The sequence below is a fragment of the Poecilia reticulata genome, linkage group LG9 (assembly GCF_000633615.1).
Source record: "Poecilia reticulata strain Guanapo linkage group LG9, Guppy_female_1.0+MT, whole genome shotgun sequence".
Classification (NCBI taxonomy): Eukaryota; Metazoa; Chordata; class Actinopteri; order Cyprinodontiformes; family Poeciliidae; genus Poecilia; species Poecilia reticulata.
This window is the reverse complement of record NC_024339.1, coordinates 15,533,927-15,556,212: the sequence shown is the minus strand read 5'-3', so window position 1 is coordinate 15,556,212 and position 22,286 is coordinate 15,533,927. Positions and strand designations below refer to the sequence as shown.

The 22,286-nt window shown below is 39.0% G+C and overlaps 1 protein-coding gene across 3 annotated transcripts in view; it reads left to right on the top strand.

Annotated features, from left to right (window-relative positions):
• gpat2 (glycerol-3-phosphate acyltransferase 2, mitochondrial) overlaps positions 1–22,286 on the top strand; it is a 146,322-nt gene that overhangs the window by 122,091 nt on the left and 1,945 nt on the right. For all 3 annotated transcript variants that reach the window (XM_008418198.1, XM_008418201.1, XM_008418202.1), the window contains 10 exons: positions 298–428; positions 509–579; positions 815–975; positions 1,936–2,039; positions 8,128–8,312; positions 8,817–8,894; positions 11,884–12,006; positions 19,527–19,647; positions 19,962–20,030; positions 20,371–20,426. In XM_008418198.1, coding sequence (XP_008416420.1) covers positions 298–428; positions 509–579; positions 815–975; positions 1,936–2,039; positions 8,128–8,312; positions 8,817–8,894; positions 11,884–12,006; positions 19,527–19,647; positions 19,962–20,030; positions 20,371–20,426 — 1,099 coding nt within the window. The remainder of the gene's footprint in view (positions 1–297; positions 429–508; positions 580–814; positions 976–1,935; positions 2,040–8,127; positions 8,313–8,816; positions 8,895–11,883; positions 12,007–19,526; positions 19,648–19,961; positions 20,031–20,370; positions 20,427–22,286) is intronic.

The following is a 22,286-nucleotide window of genomic DNA, read 5'->3' as shown; positions in this document are numbered from 1 at the left end:
ACAATTAGAGTGAGTTCAAAGAGAAACGAGCTTTGATCGGATTCGTGTGATTAATGATAATGGGATAAAATTGCAGCGGCTTGCATTGTTGCTACCTTGATTCCTATCATACAGAGTGGAGCTGAATTTACCCTGAATAAACCCCGGAGCCGTCTGAGTGTGCAACAAATAATCAAGCTATCTAAAAGCACTTGATTGTTGTAATTGACTATCAGGAGAGAAGAAGTGTAATTTAAAGTTTAGGAGGGAAGATTTGAGTTAACGTTCAGTTAAATGCCTCTTACTTTTTCATTTTAGAGCTGACAGTGTGTTTGGGAAGAGACGGATGTCGTGGCTTCTGCCGACGTTGCATTCTACTCCTGAACTCGAAGAGAAGAGTCATTCAGATAGAGACCTCAGCGTCGCCATCGTCCTCCACCTCATCTTCTGTAAATCCAGGATTATTTAAAAATCCCACTGAGCCTTAATGCAATCTTTATCTCAGGACGGTGTATGTGTGTTTATGTAGCGGCCGCTTCCTGCACGGCTGTGATGTCCACCAGTCTCGTGTCCAGTCTGCTACTCTACAAACACAGCAAGGTACCACATCCTTCCTGTGTTGCTATGTTCGCTGCTCCCTGCATTAAAATCTGCCTCTGCTACTCAATATCCATCAATACTCCAAGAGACTCAAACAAAATTGGTTTTCAGTGTAGTAGAGTGTGACAGTGATTTTTCTGAATCATACCCAGCAGTCCCAGACTCATATCTCCAGATGGTTAATGCTCACGTCTGATTCTGAAATTAAACATCTCCTTCTTCCGCTGCTCTTCAGGGCGTGAGTACATCTGTCCTGTGCCGTGACGTCGCCTGGCTCCTCGAGGAGCTCTTGTTCAGGAACAGAGACGTCGGCTTTGGGGGAACTCTTCCAGAAATCATCCACTACTCGCTCGCCCTGCTCGCACCTCACCTCCTCATTGCTGCGTTGCCGTCACGGTAGTTCTGTTGTGTTTCTGCTACACAATCGGAACAAGCACTAAAGTACAGACAGTCACCCTCTCTGGCACATGTGTCAAACTCAAGGACCAGGGGCCAAATCAGGCCCACCAGAGCTTTTTAAGTGGCCCACTAGATTCCAGATTATATCAGGAAGGCCCTCAAGTTTTTCACAAATCCGTAAAATTCACAAACAAATCCCCACATTTTCTCAAAATTGACCAAAAACATTCGGTTTAAGTGACGGTAAAGCAAATATTTTTCAGAGTTCTGCCACCTCGTCACCACTATCTGAATACATTTATAACAATATTTAACCCTCAGATAGCCAAATTGCCCCTATTCACCGATTTTGATGGCCATAATAATCTGTGGCCTTCCTGTACAGAACTGCAAATTAGGTCAAAGTTTAAAACAACTATTTTAAATAGTTCTGCCACCTCTTCACCACTATCTGAGTGCATCCATTACAATATTTAACCCTCAAATAGCCTTTTGTGCAAATATCATAAAAATTCCTTATAAATATTTTGAATTTAGCACCACAAATCTGATTTTGATCCTAGGAGGGACAGAGCTGTGTGAAAAGATGTCCAATATGATTTAATTTTAATAAACTTATTGAAAGTTGAAACAACTATTTATTAATATTTCAATAGTTTAATAGGTCTTATCAATATATTCTGGCACAGCCGGCCCTTTAAGAACATTCAGATTTTTGATTTGGCCCAAAACAAAACAAGTTTGACACCTTTGCTCTTGGCTATTTTACCCTTTTTGCTGCTTGTACAAATCGTGTATGATTTACAAAATTTGGCTCTTTTGACAAAAAAAAAAGTATAACTCTTCAATGTCAAAGTGAAAACCCTTGTAAAGCAATATAAATGGTGAAACACCCAAATGGGTGAATATCTTTTTTTTTTATAGACGGTGTATTTTAAGTAAAACTGTCTCTTTTAGGAAAGACCCTCTCATTGTCCCTCGTCCGTCCGCTGCTTCCGTTCTTCACCTCTCTGCTCTGGCCCAGAAGGTGACGCACACCTTCATAATGGAAGCTGTGGGAGGTGAGTGAGTTTTGTCATTTCCTGTGATGCTTAAGCTGAAATGTCATCTTGAAACATCTGTATTGTTGTGTCTTATTTTTTTGTGTTGGGCATTGGCAGTTCTGATGTCTTGGCTCGTCAGATCTCAATTGATATTCCCCCACTACCTAGAAATTTAAAGACTAATAAAGAAGTTTAATTTCCTCCTGATGCAGGAAAATATGTAAATTGGTTTGAAACAATGTTCCATCTTTAACAAAGTTCCTCCTAAACTTTTTATTATCCTATTGAAAAATTATTTGGTTTTTTATAAAGGATAAAAGGCAAATTAAAAGTAACCCAAAGGTGAAAGAGTAGCCTAAGAAATAAATGAGTATTTGGTCAGCAGTTTCCGGCCACCAGCTTAAATTGAAAGTTTCAATGATAACCAACAACTTTATTTACTAACTGGTTCCCAGCACTTCAAATTCACTTCTTAGTGGTCAAATCCACTTCAGCATCAGAATAATGTACCTTAATGTCCCCTTAGGAAGATTTGTCTTGTCCTGCGATTAATAGATACTCCACAAGTGTTACCTGTAACCCACATTGAGCTCTGCTTCAGGAGGAAAGGGTACTGCACATAACAGCTGGACGGCTAGTGATCAGGTCTGAAACCTGGGAGTAGTGATGGGCTCAGACCCAAACCTTCAGAGTCACATAAAGTCACATAAAGTCAGCCTTCTGTCACTTGAACAACATCTCCAGGATTAGAGGATTAATGTCTCATTGAGATCTAGAGAAACTCATCCATGCGTTTATCTTTAGTCGCATCGATTTCTGCAGCAGTGTCTTCACAGGTCTGTCCAACAAATCAATCCTCCWGCTGCTGCTGGCGTTCCGACTAAAACCAGGAAGTTAGATCACATAAATGCAGTTCTAAAGTCCCTGCACTGGCTCCCTGTAGCTCAGAGAATAGACTTTAAAATACTGCTCTTAGTTTATAAATCTCTGAGTGGCTTAGCACCACAGTTCATTAAAGATCTGCTGTTGTATCAACCTTCCGTTCTCTTCATCCCCAGAACCAGAACAAGCAAAACAAAGCATCAAGCAGATGCTAAAAAGTTGCCTTTTTATTAAAATTACCTGAAACATCTTTTTGTTGTTGTTTGTAGTTCAACTTTTCTTTACCTTCCAATGCAGTTTATTTTTCCGTGTTTCCATCATTTTGATTTCCCTTGTTGCTGAAATTTTCTGTACCAATAAACATTCCTGCTTGTACGCTACCCCTTATTGCATCTGGATGCAGAGATGTTGCTATGGAGACAGTCAAAAACTAAAAATCAAGAGTCTCTTTCTTCCAAGTGCACATGATACAGCTATAATTACTCCATCCTGTTATCAGAGACCAAACGTTAGCAGGTGAAAGGGATGTAGTTATTTCCTGCAGGTCAGCGCTAGCCGCTTTTTTCCCCCGCCTCTGGTCAGCTTGGCAATTAGCCTCTTAGCATTTGGTCATGAGGTTTCCTCTTCCAAAACAAGCTTTTTATTTTCTCCTCTGCATCATCGAAGTTTTCCTCTTATCTCCAGCAAAATGTTAAATAAAGAAATTCTTCCATCGACCAAAATAAAAGCCCCAATCCTTTTCCAGGAGGAAGAGTGGGCGCAAATTCACTGACAGAAAACAAGGAATTGGTGAAAATTCTGAATTGTACAGAGAAGCAGAACAAAGTGAGCCAAGACTGGAGAGATTTGGTGCCACATGGGACGGCTGTGCTTTTTGTACGCGCTGATTTAGCAGAGACTAAGTATTTAGTATTTTGTTTAAGACTATTGAAGGAGTATTTTTTACTCGGGTGCATAAAATTTTTTGATCTGGACCAGATTGTGCTTCTCAGATTTTGTTGTTGGGATCAGACAGAGCAGCAGAACAATTTAGCTTTAAATGAGGCAGTTCGGATCACTTTGACCCGGTTGAACTGATCAGATCAGTTTGACCTAGTTTCCAATGAACCTGAACCTGACATGTAAAAGTTCTGCTTTTTGCTTTCTATAAATTCTGAACAGAAAAAGGGCCAAGCTTGTAAATAATAAATGTTTTTTATATTAAAATCACCTCAGGCTCAATTTCTTTTACAACTTTGAGCAGCTGATGAGCTTTTCTAAAGCTAAATGAATCCCTGAACTATGACCCAAATCCCAGAAGGGTTGAGAAAGAACCAAAGAGCAGAGAGGGAAGGAAATTCAAACCGTCCCAGACCCGGTCTGTCTGCTCGACTTTCTAACAATCTGAGGAAAGACATTTAAAGAGCAGCGGCAAATTAGCAGAAAACTACAGAACACAACCTTTAATGACATGTAGAAATAGGCATATATCAATCAATAAATCAAGTTTATTTGTTTGGCACATTTAAGCAGCTTTAAGTGCTTTACATCATAAAAACACACACACAAAAAATCAGCAATTGAAAAAGCATTACATTTTCCACAACAAAATGTTGGTGACCGTTTTACTTATTATGGTACAAAAGCAACTCTAAACATATAAAACATATTTTCTAAAAAATAATTTCAATAAGTACAAGCACATTCAGTCTGTTTACGTCCAGGCTCCTGATTTGTCCTCTTATATTTTTTCCACTCGCCATTTTACTCAATAGTCTTAATTTGGTTCTCCGAGTTTCCGTTTTTCTGACTGCTTTGTGTTGAGCTCAGGAAGTAGCGATGTGTAATTATCTTCAGAGCTCAGATAAAATTATGCAGGGTCATAAAGAGGCATCACGCTGCGGCAGAGGACCCAGCCATTATACAAACTACAGCAAGCAAACAGCCTCTTCCGGTCGCAGTCCCGCTGGAATATGTTTTCCTCATTTCGTTTTTTATAGAGACGACTTCAGATTAGTCCTAACTGCCTCGTTCATGTTTCATTGTTACTATAGCAAAATGCTTTCCATAGTTTAGCTACTATATACAATGTAATCTATGGACTAAACTGTCGTTAATTTACTTATCAATTATTTATCTAGCAAAGCTGGTTGGCAAAGACTTAAATACTTAGTTTTTTTTAGATACAGTTTTATGCATTAAAGCATGAGGGAATAAAATGTAAACTCCTTTGCTGTTTTAGTTTTAAGAATGAATCTGGTTGCTGTCTGCTTAAAAAAAAGTTTATGTTTCATACTTTGCATAATTTCAGAGTTAATCTTTCAGACTAGCATTCTCACAAATTATCTAACAGATTTTATCAGAGAACATGTGGCTGAAGACGTGGAGCAACTTTTACACCTCAAACAGGACAATATCCAGTTTTTACTGAAAAGTATCAATATTTTATTTCAGTATCTTTTCTTCCTTCCTCCCTGGTTCTCTTACCTTTTTCCCACCTTCTCACTTCCCCTCCCTTTATCTCCCGTATGTCCTATTTTCTTTTTTTACTGCTCTTTCTTCTCTTTTTTTGTTCTTTTGGCCTTTCTTCATTTCCTTCATTGTCTTCCCTTCTTTCAGAGGTAACCTGTCTTCCTTCAGCCTGTCTTCCTTTTTGTGCCTTCTCCCCGTTTTCAGTCTCATCCTTTTCTCCTTTCAGTCTTTGTTTTTCTTTCTTTCTCTCTTTTTTCTTTTCTCATTTTTCTCTTTCCTTTTTTCTTTCCATTACTTTTCTTTTCAGATTTTTTTACTTTGCAGGTTTTAGATTTACCGTCTTTCCATTGTAGACATATTTCTTAGAAATTCTTTGTCAGCTTTAATGTTTTATATTTATTTCCTTTAACATAAAGGACCGAGAACTCAGGAAAGTTGAAAATCTAAAACTTTCCAACATATTTGTGCTCCAGGGGATTTTGAATATTGTTTTTTTTACACAGATCCAGGTTGAGTAGTAACTAAAAATATTCTGAAATGCATTCAGGTTTGGCATGAGCCAGTTGTTAATCAGTAAAAATAACTTCTCCTTGTTTTATCTGCTCAACTTTATTCCACCATGCTTGTCAAATATAACATAAAGAATATAAACCCCATAACAGACGCTTCTGGCAGCACAGGGGCCCCTAGTGGATGGGCATGTAATACAAACAAAACAAAGGAGGAACACTGATATCAAGATACTTGACTGGTTTAGAAACAGTTTTTAAAACTACAAATAGTTTATATAAAGCACATATTTTGTTAAATAACTTTTAATCAGAGAAAATATTTCAAGTTTTTTGGGGGGTTTTTTCCAGGTTTTCTTTGGTTGTATAGTGGTAACCCCACCAGTTGCTGCTTATTGCAGGTCAGCTGGCTGAAAGAAGACTGCTACACTTTTCCCTCCGACTCTAACTCACTTTTCAGCAACTGTGGAAATAATTGAAGTATTTCTGGTTTGAAGCCACATTTAAGTTTTTGTGTAAATATTGTTAAACTGTCAGTTTTTTGCAGTGAGAATTTCATTTTGGCCCACGCCTGACTCAAATCTCCTCCCGAAAGAAACAAAACTTCTTCTTTCTAAGCAGTAAAACCAGCTGGAGTCTCACCACAGCACCTGTGTGTTTAACAGCTCACCATAGGCATCACTGTGGGTCGCATAAAAAAGTCAGATGGTCATCACTGCTATGCATACTTGTGTTGACATGTAAAGCCATGCTGTTCCGCTCCCCAGAGCTGAAGGTTTACTTGCTGATTTTTAAATAATGCATTGCAATGTTTTATTAAATCTGCACGCTCCTCTCTGGCTGAAGAGTTTGGCGCGCAGCAGAATATGCATCAGTAATATATGATAATCACTGAGGAGCTGCAAGCCTGTATCAAGTCATCGTTTAGCCCCAAAGCTATCTGTCGGCCACTTCTTATTTTCATGCTGACAGGAACGCTGAGGTGAAGAAATACCTGCTGTCGCTCTGGTTTGGCCCTGCTGGAGAATAATGTCTCATAGTATGATTCATTATTCCTGCATGAATGATTCTGGGGGCGAAGTGGAGCAGCTGGTCAGTGTGGTTTTGTGTAAAACATTCACAGATGGGTGGCAACTTCCAGTGATAACAATAAAGTGACTGCTTACTAATATGACATTGCAGGGATTTTAAAAGCCATGAATGAAAAAACGAGACGTAATAAAAAGTCTTTCAACCTTAAAAGGGGATTGGTATTTAATTTTTTTTTTTATTTACTTTGTGAAATGTGAAGGCTGCTTTTGTTTAGAAACAAAAACAGTGTGTGGAGGATTCTTCTAGCAGCTCACAAAAGAGAAATAGTATAAAGGACTGAAGCTTAAAGGTGACATATTATGCAAAATTCACATTTTTCACAATTTTGCACTTTGATTTGGGTTTTTATAAACATTAAAAAACAAACACCCAGCCGTTTTTTTGGCAAGAAGTAAATGTTTTTTGGTTTCTGAAAAATGTGTCGTTTCAAAAACCTTCTGAATGTAACATCTCAAATCAACAGGCACTGCCTCTCATCTAGCAACCAAAGCGACGCTCCAGCATGTTTGGTCAGCTGGTTTTACTGCTGTATTTGTTGTACAATGGCTGTTGTAAGCTGCTCCTTGGTTGTGCAGGAGGCTCTACTAATGCTTTTCAAAGATGTATGATTTTATAATTGTGAATCTGTTTGCAGTTATTTTCAATTAAGCTCAATTCAGAAATACTTTATTGATCCCAAAGAGGAACTAAATGTTGTAACTTAAATTCATTCAAGATTCTTCGAAGAGTTGTAGATGTAGAAAGGATCTCCTATAGCAGTCTATTGCAGCATATTTGAAGAAGCTTCTGACTGAAGACTGACTCTAAGAGGATAACCATAGTTGCCCATAATATTCTTGATTTTATATAAAATTGTGTTGATTGTAAATGTTAAGTTTTGGGCCAGCAGCAGCTTATTTATATTTAAAACGGCTCAAAATAGACGGAACTGACCAGAAAATCTTACTAAAAATTATTTTGTGTAAAACAAAAAATTTTATAAATGCATTTTGTATAGCATAAAGCTACCCTAACCTGTTCAAGGGTGCATAATATATCACCTTTAAACAGATTGTATAAACCCATCCATCCCAAATATTTCCGCCAAACTCCAACATCTTGATGTGTTTTGCTGCCAAACACTCGTTTTCCTGTACGTGCCTCGGCAATCACTCGGATGTTTTCGGTCCTAGCGTGCGCGGTGTCGGCCATGCTGTGCGAGGTGGTCTTCAGCGGCGTCAGCAGCCGAGTGAGGAGCGACGGCGTGGAGGGAGAGGAGGTCAAAGGTGACATGGAGTTTGATGTGGTGCTCGGTCAGTCGGAGCTGACTGAGAAAGCCTTGCAGCTTTGCCATCTCCTGCCTCCGGGCATCATGCCAGTGAGTTTGTATTCATATCACACAAATGCACACCCAGTGTGTCTCATTCAATGGATGTTTAATGGAGCTGAACAGCCATTCATCCTGCTCTGCTGCCTCTATCTCAGCCAGAGAGAGGTTTTGGATTGTGTGGGTGTGTGTTTCTCTGAATGCGCACGCTTCATCAGGCTGACTTCAAGGGCTCCGAATCTGAGCCACTAATACTTTTTCTTTCTGAGAGCCCACCTTTCATTTCAGCAGCTGCTCTTTCTTGTCTCCTTTGCTTGTAACTTTGTTTCTCACTCCATTTCTCACCAAGAAATATCTCCCCCAGCTCTCAGCCTCCTTCCAGCTGCCTTTCGTTCTCCCTGTGTGATCTTCGCTACATCTCTACTCCAAACCTTATGCTTTCTGTCAGCTGTCTCCGGCTGTATTTCTGAGAACAGTGATAGTCTGAAGTTGTTTTTGCTTTTGACTGTGCTTCACCACCAAGCTAAGCCATTTTCTCTCTCTTGCTTTCTGCAGCCTTGTCAGTCGGCTCAGAGTTTTGCTCTGGATGCTGTTGACAGCCTGGTCCGCTGTGGCATCCTGATCATGGAGGAAGTAAGAGCCGCTAAACAGTTTTGAAAGTTATTTCCTTTAAGTCTAAATCATTTAAAACAGTCATTCGGTTTTAAATGACTGTTTTAAATTATTTTAAAACTTGTAAATCAAGTTGAAACCTGATATTTACCTCAAATATTTGTGTTTTTTTTTTGTCCAGTTAGGATGAGCAAAATTATTTTATTTTACGAAAAAAAAAATGGTTACAGTTGGGTTCTTTCTCATCTTTTAATCTGAACATTGAAAGTAGCTCTTTTTCATGAAGTATTTTCAAATCATCACTACTGTCAGCAAAATGATCTCCTGTAGCAGGCTGTGCTGCAGCACACCAGAAAGTCTCTGACTAAAGAGTCTGTTACAGAGTTGCTGCTTCAAATAAATTTAATATTTTCTGAAATAACTTTCTTTGCACAATCAACTCCAGGCCAGATCCAACCTTCTTCATCAGATCATTTAGTTTTGTTATCACTGCATCTGATGCTGCTACTGCCATAGAAGAGATCAGATTTATTTTCCTGAAACAACCGACGAAAGATTATCTCCATCTTGCAGCAGAAACCGTACAGTCTGCTCAGTCTCTTCTTGTTGGCAGCTTTGCTGTTAGTCTGTTGTCTCACTGAACACTGGGGTATTTGTTCTCCTTCATTTATGCAAAATGTCTGTGTTTCTCCTGAAACTTACTTTTGTTCAGTTTCACTGAAGATGACACAGAATGTACATATCCTCAGTACTCAGTGTCATGTCCATCTCTTTGGTCATCTGAGTGTTTCTGCTGACTTTGGTTTGTAAAGCCTCCTGTGGCGATCTTCTGCTCCAGACGCTCTGATCAGAAACGAACCTTCAGTGTCTTGAACTGTGCTCTGTTGGTCAGGAAGTTGCCATGTTTTCCTCACTGGTTAATGAATGGTCTATTTTCGATCTTTTTTCATATTTAAAGGTGCATTAAGCGACGCGAAACAAAACAGCCAGTCAAAGCACAGTACGTCTTAGACTACGGTAGCCGTAATGTAACTAGAACATTTTCACAGAGCTCCGTGTTCCACACAAAATAGCTTTGATTAATTCACTAGAGGGCGCTGTTTTACTCCAGAACCACATACAGTATAAGGCTCTCTGGATTATAAGGTCGTTTTTGATCAAATTAAAGGCTTTTAAGTGCGTCTTATAGTCTGTAGGGATCCAGACGATGGTTGAGGACTCCACCTGCATCTCCTGAAATTTAAATCAACATGAATTGTGTCAACATTAGGGTTATCAACATTAATCTAAAAAATTTAACACATAAAGCAGATTAACTGCAGTATGTATTTTGACCTAAAAGCCTCCAGATTACACAGTTTTTTACTGCGTTCAGCAATGCAGAGTCGGAAACATGAGTAAAAAGACGAAAGAGGAGAGTTTAACTGGTGTGCTCAGCTGCAAATTTCGCTTTAAAAAATCTGTACAGGATGTTTATATAAAACCAAGGTAGTATGTAGCCTACTTGCTGCAATGAAGAATCATCATTTTACCAACAGGCTAAAGTTAACGTTTGAATCAAACCTGCAGAACTCAGTCTTCATATTTGGTTTCAGACAATGAAACATTTTTCGAAAACATGCATTTTTACATTTCAAACTTACACAGTTGAATTTGGTGATTTTTGCAATAATTAAAACCACTGGAGAAATCAGAGAACATGATTCTCACAGTGCTGCCTGCTTTATCACTGGGTTTGTTTCATTCATGTGTTTTACATTTCATATTTGTTAGAAATTAGTTTCCACTTAAAGGTTTTTTTTTTTTTGGCACTCCTAAAGTGACGAAAGCATTTTTTTATGATCATGATTGATTTGTAAAATCAACAAAAAGATTAAAGCATCTAAGGGGGGTGAATTCTTTTTATTGGCATTACATGACTGAGGTGGAAGATGACAACAAAGGTGTGACAGGAAAAGGAAAGAGATTTTCAGTTCATTTATCCATCAGATATTTCTCTGTTGAAGACTGCGGTCTTTTCACCTCTCATCAAACATATTCCACATCATTCTACCAGAGCATTCTCTCCATTTATTTCCTGTTTTTTGTCTTGACTTTGAGTTGCTTTTGTGCACTTGTAAGTTTTATTCCTTCATCCATCCCTGAAGACGTTAGAGCTCAGAGCAGTGATGAAGGGTAAGATGGGATCGTTCAATAAGTGTGAAATAGTGACACAAGGCAGCAGCGGTGCAGCCTGCAGCTGCACACAGACCAGCGCAGCTTTACGATGATCCTCCAGTGTCATGTGAGAAATGTCTTAATCTGCAGAATCTGAAGATGAATTTTTACATTCAGAATGCATAAGATCTCTGTGAAATCTAGATGCTTTCTCTGAAAACAAAAACTACCAAAGTAGTATAAAAATGCAAAACCTTTTTGCACAGTGCAGTGTGTCTATTAAAAGACTTTAAAACCTTTTGTATTTGTTCATTTATTTTGCATATCTTTATTTTTAAAGGTCACACGTATTCAGACACCCAACAGTGTTAATTAACTCTTTTCACATACATGTGCTGCACGGCTTTTGTATTTTGCTTCCTTGTTAGAAGATTATAACAAGTCCAAGGCACACAGAACACGTTTCTTGAAATAAAGTTTGAAATAAGTTATTAGAGTTGAGATCCACTGATGAACTCGGCCTGTTACCTACGAGTTGATACCCTCACCGATAGGGTGTGCATAAGACTGTCATAAACATGAACCTGTTATGAACATGAAGGAGTCTTTACGAATGTTTACGACTGTTTTCATAAATAATGACACTTTTAATGCAAAGTTGCATTAAAAGTCTGTTAAAAGTGCCAACTTTGCATCATTTGGTAAATAATGACACTTTTAACAAAGTTGCACTGAAAGTCCGTTAAAAGTGTCCACTTTGCATCAAGAGTCATTAATGTGTCATAAATATTCATATCATGTTTGACAGTGTCATGTCAGTCTCCTCCTTTGCTCTCCGGTTTGCCTCATGCAGATTCCCCGCGACATTCACATCTGTGATTTCTGGAAGAGGGAAGGCACTCTGACATGGACCGCCACCGACGACCCGTATCACAGCGACTCTGACTGCGAGGACCAGGACTTGCGCTCATACAAGGTAAACAAAAGCTTCATGGATCCCCTTTGGCTTCGTCATGTGATTCAGAGTAGCATGAGGTTTGAAAATGGGACAAAAGTTTTCTGCTCATCCAGATCACTCACTGGGAGACCGCAGTAAACTTACACATGCATGCAGTAAACTTGCACATGCATGAACACAGAATGGCGACATGAAAAGAACTTTGAAGTTTCTAAATCTTCATTACAAAAAGCTGCTACACGGATGAATCACATATCTTGAATGTGAATTAGCAGAGTGTCGTCTTTAGACGCACTTCCTGTTGCCTTCAATATTTCAAACCAACACTAAGCAGCCGAGGTTCTTCCAGAAGGACCAAGCAGCAGGAGTTTAAATATTTCAAAGTGACTTTGGGATGTTTAAGAATCATGAAAGAAGACATGATTAACTTAAAGATCGACAAGCGTAGGGATAGTCACTAACTAGGCTTTCTTTGTTTCGTTTTTTATTGCTTCATTAAAATAAGCTTTAATTTGACAAAAAATATTTATTATGCATTACATTGTTGAGTTGCAGTATACAAGTTATTTAGAAATAATCTCTATAATCTGAAAGCTTGAGTGAAAACCAGTTTAATCAAGATGTTTTTAGATGACATTTAGTTTCCATTTTATAGCATAATTAAGTAAATATATTAACTTTGGTTATAAAAATGCTTTGTATGTCAAACATGACTTAAACATTTGACTTCACAATTTGACGCCTTGAAATTGGGCATCTGTCTCTTTAAGAAGCTCCTGCTTCTTGTGTCTTATGTCATTATCATTTTTAAAAAATGACACGTAAAAATATATGATGGTGTATTTTTTTTTAATCACCTCAATCAAATTGATGGACGATCAAAAAGTCTAGTGCGACCTCTTCCTGGCAGTTTTTGTATTTTTCCAGTACAGATTTTATTCAAAGTTTATAAAAATAAACATTTTGGCGTAATTATCTCTGATACAACTTGAACAATTGTGGCTTATAGTCAAGTTTGGTTTTATATGTGCATGTTTTTTCTTTTTAAAGTTGGTGAGTGTGGCTTATATTCATGGTACTCATTAGTATGAATCAGTATTAGATTAGTATATTTTGTCCAAGTTGACTTAAAAAGCAGAGCTGTTATTGTTGCTTAATTTTCTAGGCTACAAAAGATAAACTATTAGTGATGCAGCAATATAACAATTATTCTGATATTATATGTGTTATGTGCTTATAAATATTCTTTTAATCTGGCATTTTTTCTCTAGTCGCAGAGGCATTTTTAATAAAGTTCTACATTTAAAGATAAGCATTTAATAGACTGAAATATTGAATTCCATTGCTGTCATTTAATCAATTAAGAAATAGAAATGTATATGAACGCTGATTGCTTCATTAAATTTAATAAACATCATATGAAGTGTAAAATGTCGGGGCATGGATGTATATTTATTTTTTCAGCTTGCTGATTGTATTTCTACAACAGATGGGTAAAACTGTGAGGCGAGTAATGAACTTGACCCACAAATGAAAAACACCGACTCGCTGCATACTGCAGCCTCTCTGAAAGATAACCGGCGACGGGACGTGTTGGCTCCGGGTTTTTGTTGTTCGTATCGGACCATTCTAGAATACGGACCAGTAAATGGACCGCAGTCACATTGGGCTTTTATCCAAAGCGCTTTACAATTTGCCTCCCACTCACCTATTCTCACACACAGCCGTGTTAATGTCGCCCCTCAGAGTGTTACATTTCAGAAACATTTTGTACCTCTTGTAGCTACATTCCGTATTTGTCTAAATCTAAACTTGAGCCAAGCAGAAGTTTTTACTCTGAAGTTGAATTTTTGCTCTCCTGCGGACAAAACACCATGAGTCTCGGTGCCGTCCGAGGAAGTGGCTGGTAATTAAGGTCACCTTGAAGGAGACTTTTACCAGAGAACAAGCAGCTGACCTGCTGAACGACCCGCTTTCATAACTGTGAGCAATCACAACTCATCCGCTTCAGTTAAAATAAGTCTTCCCTTTTAGTTGGATTATGGTCTTAAACACATTTATCAGCAAACTGAAGACTGATAGGAACATGATGAACATTAAAACGACTTCCAACAGAGAGGACAGCCAGAATCTGTCTTTAATCATAAAAAATATTAAAAATCAGTCATTGTTGTATAACAATCTCAGCAGAAAATCAGCCAAAATAGGAATTGGTAGGTGAGGCTTTTTAAATATTGGTAATTAGCGATCGGCCAGAAAAATGTAATCGATAACGGGTAAATATCAGCAGGGCTTAAAGAGCTCTGGCCGGGGGCTGGATTTCCGGCTTTTGACCAAATGGTCCGCCTCAACCAAACTGTAGTCTCCGGGCTTAAAGAGCTCCGTCTACAAAGATGTCTGCCAATCAGAGTTCTAGCTCCCGTGTTCTTGACCAATGACTGTAAAACGGTTTGTAGAAAAGAAGCAATCAAATGCGATATGGAAGAAGATGGCGTTTGACTGACCCGGGAAAGAAACACGTTTACTTGAGAAAGGAATTAGTGGCGCTGGGCATGGCTAGAGGAAAGGGGACAAGACGGGAAGCTGGCGGGAATTTTTACAACAGGGGGTGCTGGGATGCCTTTGGGGAGCATTTGGTTGAAGGTAAACTTTACGCCTTACAATCACAACAATACCAGTGAAGACTTTGAGCAACTTGCTAAAACTGTATTTCGTAGCGTTAATTTTATAGCGTCAACACCGGTGCTGTAAGTGGTCCGGTATGAAACGGGTGTGATAGAACAACGGTACCACAGCCCTTCTAAATTTCAACAATCAGAATACCGAAATTGTTTCCGTTGTTTTAAAAGGTTTATGTCAGTCTGCCTTTTCCCCATCGATAGGCTTCCCAACCGCCCTGCACCTTACGGGGTAAAATAAAAAAACGAGGCGCACATTGCGCAAAACTCTGAAACATGAGAAGCGGGAAAAACGTAGCGAAGAACTAGATAGTGGTGAATTATGGCATAAAAACAGAGAATCCGACGCTGAACAGTGAAAAATCAACACATGATGTGAAACACATGACGATTAGGAAGCGCAGCAGGTGATGAGTGAAGATTACTTCACTCATCGTAATCTGATGAATGAAGGGCATAATGAGGGGGGGCATAATGAATCTACGTAGCTGAACATAAACATCAGTAGCCTACAGGCTACTTGTTAGCAAGCTTAAGATATTATTAGCTAGTCATCCTTTAGCTAACTTTACCTGCATCCAACAGCTTTACTCAACTCAGTCTTAGTTTGGGGGAAAAACTGTGAAAAGTTATTTGCGTTTTGTTGGTTTGCTGCCATAATTCTAACACACCTGCGTAGCTCCACAAAGCAGCAGCAGGTCTCCTTCCCTGCCGCACAGGTGTAAAGTCAGCGTCGTAGCGCTCATGTTGCGTTTGTAGGAGGCTTGGAAAAACAGGTTACCACATGTTAACAACAGATTATACTGTTTTAACTGCTGAAAAAAGTTAACAGAGGGCACAGATATGGGAAGTGTGGAAGCCCCTACTGTATCAAATCGATATAGGAATAATAGAGAGTTGGCCATTCTAAGGTAAAAATAACAAACAGCTTCCAGTCCAGAGGGGCACAGCTGACTCTGTGGGCGGGCAATGTCCCCCAATGCCCGCCCATGCCGCCGGGCCTGGTATATATTCATTACTTGTTAGTATGCATGTAGGATGAACATTATTTTCAGCGATTGAAAAAGAACTAAAACCCAACCTTTAGGTTTTGTCCTGCCACAGGCGAATCAGTGGTTCACTGCAGTTCAGTAAAATCAGAGCCGCCCACACTGCTACACAATGCACCGACTGACTTCATCTTTTTCCTCTGAACAAACAGCAGTTCTTTTCAAACAGCATGTTTTAACTCCATCCATCCAACGTTTTCTCTCCTCCTAAAACCTCTCTGCTCTGCTGAGCAGGTGCTGAATGACTGCAACAAAACGCCTCCCTAACAAGCAACAGAAAACACTCCCTCCTCTTCCTCCTCCTCCTTCCTCAGCCCGGACTCGGTTTGACTGCATAAATTCACTTCAGGTGGTCATTCTCAGCAGCTGGGCAGTAACTCAACTGTATTTGCTGAATAAAATCTGCTGTTATGAGAGTTTTACTCCCAGATTTCTTAAAGATTTATTTTTCTGCCAACATGTTTGTCTTCCAAAGGCACTAAAGCTTTTTTTATACCGAGGCCGACGGGAAACGCGTGGTGAGGGGGGACCTGCAGGGTCGGGCGAGGAACCTGTTTTAACTGCTAAAGTTCTAGTCTTATTTGTGTTTTTTAGATTATTTATTTATGTCGTGTCTCTGTTCTGAAAACCAAGGGGCTTTGTTAAAAAAAAAAAATTTTTTCAAGTTCAGAATATATTGATCAGTCCTGAGCAGTTAGCAGCGAGAAAATATAATTCAATAACACACTGCTGGATAAATTATTCATTATGCATTTCTGTGCTGCTGTTTTATGCTAATTTTCCAACCATTAAACTGATTCATCCTCATGATGACCTGTAATTGGCCGATGGTGATTGTAGCTGTTGTGGTTTTGTATGATGCTTTTATTTTTACCAAGTATTCAGCTGTTGGATGTTTTAAACATTGTTGCTCAGGGATGCTGCATATCTGCCCTTGTTTGCACGGCTGAATGCAACATTCCCAGTTTATTAAATACATTCTCACTCCTTTTTCAGCTCAACCAAGCTGATATTTTTTTATTTCAGCGTCTAGTTTGTTTAGATTCTTTAAGAGCTGCTTTGCCACTTTAATCTACTAAATACTGAAGACATCAGCTTTACTTCCTTGTTAACACAGTTCAAATAGGGTTATTGACACAACATTTACACCTGATATTTGTAACAACCCTTTTTATCCACTCATACAAAGATATTAAAACAATTTAAACAGTGAAATTACATTTAGTGCAGAGAAATGACGGACAGAAATTATATGAAAAAATGTCAGTTAAAGAGAGACTGGCCTTAAACGTTTCAGTTCCATCTGTATTTTTTCCCCTTTTTTAAAATCAAAGAAGAGAATTTGTTGCTTGTTGTGGCTATGGGGCTCAGCGCTGCCCTCTATCGGTGAGGCACGGTACTTTCTGCCTCACCTGACGCATTTTTGCTGCACATTTATGGCTGATCAGAAACACTAAATGTGTCACACATTAATTAACATATAGAAAATGTGTAATTAAACAAGTACGTTGGCGATACAAAGACAGACAGCAGTGGACATGCGCCAAATGCCTGCTTCATTCACTTAAGATACAAGAGGTGAGGCGCAGCACTGCACTGCCTTGCCCCAACTTTCTTTCATGTATTTCGAAAGACAATTTTGACCATAAAAATCTAGAAATTACCAATAAGAAAACGATGTACAGAAAAGTTAAGTGTTCAGATTGATATTCTTTGTATTTTACTTCTCATGGCCTTAATTTCTCCTCATCAGGACTACAGCTGTCTGCCTCCCTTGATGTTACTGATATAGTAAACAGTACAATAATGTACCACCACAGTTTGTTTGGGCTTATCTGAAATTATCAATGAGGATAAATGAACGTTTATATCTTTTTGTGTTCAATTTAAAAGTCGTGTATCTCCGAGCAGAAGGCAACAACCTGTGGTGGCGATGAAGAGGGTGATTCGGGCCAGGAACCATATGTGGTTCTAATTTGGATACATATCTGATTATTTTCAAAACATCTGCAGCCTGGACGGTCGTCTCGCATTTTAACCAACTTTTATGACATTGTTGTGAGACATGCGTCATAATAAAAGCCAAATGCGGTAAATCCGGACGTAAAAAATGGCTGAACTTTATAACTATGAAAAATGTGAACGCATCACTGCAGAATCCAACCACTCCTGGTTCTCGCTAAACATCCAAACAGACGTCGCTACAGAAGCTGAAGTCAATACCCGACAAAAATACATTTCTATTAGATTATCTTTTTATCAGCTTCCTTCCTCAGCTCTCATTGATGAATAGTATAGGAAAATGTCTTGTTGGAACTAGTACATTTTTATCAATATTAAGGAATTATTTACTTTAAACAAACTGCCATGTCAGGCTAAAGAATTACTTAAGTGAACTAAGATATTTACACTAGAAACTCGACAAAAATACTTGGTAATATTTTGTTTTTGCAGTTCAGTATTTTCAGACTTCATTGTGAATCTCTTAACCTTCAGGGTCTTCTCCAAGAATTAAAGTTCAACAAGTCCATCAGCAATAGTTTTCTTTCACATAAATGACAGGTCATTTCACAACATGAAAGTCAGTGAGTCTGGTAAATTTCAGGAAAGTTTTTCTTTTTTTTATGTTTTTTTTTTTCCAACTGGAGTCACACAAACCATCAAACATGATGATGAAACTGCCTCTCAAGCGGGCTGCCCCAGGAGAGGCAGACCAAGTGTTCCCTCTGCTGCAGATTAGCCCACATCAATGCTTCCCAGAGTTCAAATAACAGACGCATCAAGTGTTCAGAGAAACCCTGTGAACCAGCCCTGCATGTTCAAACCGCTGCAACACAAAGAAGAAACAAGTTACTGGGGCCAAAAAACACAAGGATGTAACCTGGAGAAATTTGAGCTTCGGTTGGAGCATTACAAATGTTGGTGGGAAACTAAATTAAACAAATATGATGTTGACCAAGAACTCTGACTTATTGATTTAATTTGATTGATTTTTATTGTCCCTTTTGCCCAAAACGGATTTAAATCCCCAGCTGACCCAGACTTTCCTGTCCCGGCCGGTTGGTCCGGCTCCTCCGGGGAATCCCAGGGTGTTCCCAGGCCAGCGTGTCCTGGGTCTCCCTCTGGGTCTCCTCCCAGTGGGACGGGCCTGGAAAACCAATCCAGGGAGGTGTCCATTTTGTCCCGATGTCCCCCTCCAACAACCTAAAGCACGTCAGATGACCCAGTTGTATTGGACCGTCATATTTTTTAGTTATTTGTGTGTTAAGAGGCATTGTTGTGTATTAATGTTTGGTAAATGCAAATTTAGTCAGTTTACTGTTTTTAAGATATTATATCTTTGTTTATCTCGCTCTAGCTCTCTGTTTAGATCTATATATCTCTATATCTCAATATCTGTCTATCTTAATATCTATCTCTGTATCTATATATTTGTCTATCTGTTTATATCTCTATCTCTATAAATGCATATAGATATTGATAGATCTACCCATTTCTACATCTGTCTATAGATATATAGATCTATTTCCTGGATGCAAAGTTTCACTAGGAGTGAGAGTTTTCAAAGAGACAGAGGCCTCATTTCAAGGCATTAAATTACAAAGTCAGATTTCTTTTCAGTCACATTTGATGTAGCAATTTTATAACAACTGATGGTAGAATTGTTACTAATTGTGCTTTAAAATGGCACTTTGTGCCTAGAAAATACACAGTACTGCCCTAATTAAATGGTAAAATTAAGTCTGGACAACAGTCTTGGACTTCCTTGTTGAATAAAAACTAATTATTTTCTTTGTGCTTACTTTCCTAGATAAGTCAGCCGAAGCAGTGCCCAGAAATGCTCTTCTTCCTCTGCAGAATGCTAGCTGGACATTTGAGGGCGCTGTGCTGGACCACCAGCGCTCTGGACGTGATGGACTCTCCTCTGCCTGGTACGAAACTCTGGATGTATTCTAGTTACCTGTGACAGGTTCCATGAATTATCACAGCTTTAACTGACTTGGATAAAAAGGAAACATGTTGGACTTGAGGTTAAATTTTTAATCAAAGCATCGGAGTTGCTGCAGGGATGAAATTAATATTGATGCTCATCTTTTAAACGTTTTCTTCTACAGTGACCAGCTACACATTTACTGTACGGTAGTACGTTACTGAAGCATGAAGAGAACATCCACCCTCTGTAGAAAGTGTCAGGCCTTTGCTTTTCCAGAGTAATGCCTCTATTTTCTCGTCTTTCCTGCTACAGAAGCCGAATTTCTGTCTCAGATACACTCCCATCTCTGTGAAACAGCAAATCAGAAGAAACGGCACTACGGTGAGCCGGACCCGACACACACCCACACTGAGATCCTCTGTTTCTTTGTGTCACAACTTTAAAAGCTTGTCACCTCGCCTTTTCCCACTGATTCACTGTGAGTCCTAACAAATCTGCAGAGGCCAAAGAGGAAAGCCACCGCCGCACCCACACTCTCGCATTTCAGAAATAACACATAAGGCAGCGAGAATCTACCCAAATGGCAGCCCTCAATAATACGTAGTATAAAAATTACAGTCCCACTGGTAGAGGCTTTGTTCTGTTATCCCGACCTCATTTTCTATATTGGATATGTGCCTGTTCTTTTGATTCATGTGTGCCTTTGTGCTGTATCTCACAGAAAGCTGCTCAGAGGAGGCAGCACACACTGCAGTTAGAACACTAATAGACCTCGGGGTGAGTGACAGCCTCCCTCTCTCTCTCTCTGTGTGTGTGTGTGTGTGTGTAAATCTGTCGGCTGAGAATTACAGCTCCACTCAGTGCTGAGGCTTCAGGTGCAATTCAACCGTCCGTTGGTTCAGACTGGGTTCATATATCAGTACAGAAATCCTTGAAATGCTTAAATTTTGTTGTGGTGCTTTCAAGGTTTGGAGAAATGTAGGGAATATAATTGTGTCGCTTTCTTGTTGAGTTTCTGTGTTCTGGGTTCCTACAGTTTTTAAAAGTTTGAGGAAAGTACGTAACGGGATGAGTGACATGACACAAATATTACACAACATTTCTTTTTCTCTTCACAATAAAATCATCGCTCCTATTGAAAGACACAACTACACCGTGTTTATTTACATACTAAAGGTATGCTTCCTTGAACAGGTTAGAATGAGTCTACGGTTTATACAAAATCTATCTGTCCATCCATTTTCTGTACACCCTTGTTCCTTAGTGGGGTCAGGGGGGTTGCTGGTGCCCATCTCCAGCTAACGTTCCGGGCGAGAGGCGGGGTTCACCCTGGACAGGTCGCCAGTCTGTCGCAGGGCAACACGAGACAGACAGGACAAACAACCATGCACACACACACTCACGCCTTGGAACAATTTGGAGAGGCCAATTAACCTAACAGTCATGTTTTTGGACTGTGGGAGGAAACCGGAGAACCCGGAGAAAACCCACGCATGCACAGGGAGAACATGCAAACTCCATGCAGAAAGACCGGGGCCAGGAATCGAACCCAGAACCTTCTTGCTGCAAGGCAACAGCTCTACCAACTGCGCCACTGTGCAGCCCATTTATACAAAATATGTTTATTAAATTTTTTGCACAAAAATTATTTTTAGATGATGAGATTTCCTTCCAGAAAGAGCTGTTGTGGTGCCTCTTGTCACTTTAAATCCAGATAATCTGCTGCTGGCCACGCCCCAAACCCAACATTTACACTCACTCATGACAATAGTTACAAATGGATGTACACAACTGTACATCTTTGAAAAGCAAAAGTAGAGCCTTCTGTACAACCAACAAGACAGTAAGTCAAAAACAAAACACTTGTCTTTTTAGGCAGTACAAACAGCGGCAAAACCAGCTGACCAAATGTTCTGGAGCTTAGCTTGGGTTGCTCGTATTACTGACCCCAAAAACATTAATTTATTGCCATAAAATTGCTGGGTGTTTTTTTTAAGCAATTGGGCTGCTTTTAGAAGCAGTTGAGATGCAGATGGAAGGATAAAAATGTGCAATAAGTGAATTTTACATAATATGAATATCTGTTAATTCACCACTTGGATACTCTGAGCTAAATCCATTGATCATACATGAACTAGCTCACTGTGACTCATCAGTTTTGAATGCGATAGTCCTCAGTAAACCTAAATATTAGTGATATTAGTGTCCAATTTTAAGAAGAAAATCACAATTAGTGCTTTGCTTTCACTTAATTACATAAATATAAAACATGAGGAGTGAGGCTCATGGTTTTTGTTTCGGTTTGGTAACATTATTTGACTGACATGACACTGTCATAAACCTCACAAAATACCTGTTATGAATGTTTACGACTAAATAATGACACTATTAATACAAAGTTGCATTAAAAATTGTATTAAAAGTCCATTTAAATTGTCAACGTTATCATTAAAAAGCTTACATTTGGTATTTACTCAGATTACCTTTGAATTGTATTTAATTATCTGAAACATTTAAGTTTAGCAAAAACAGATAGAGGTCTGTAATGCTTTTTACATCACTCTATATGGCAGTTTCGGGTTTTGTGATATAATTTAAAAATATCTTGTCTAAATAAAGACATCCGAGTCTGGTGCT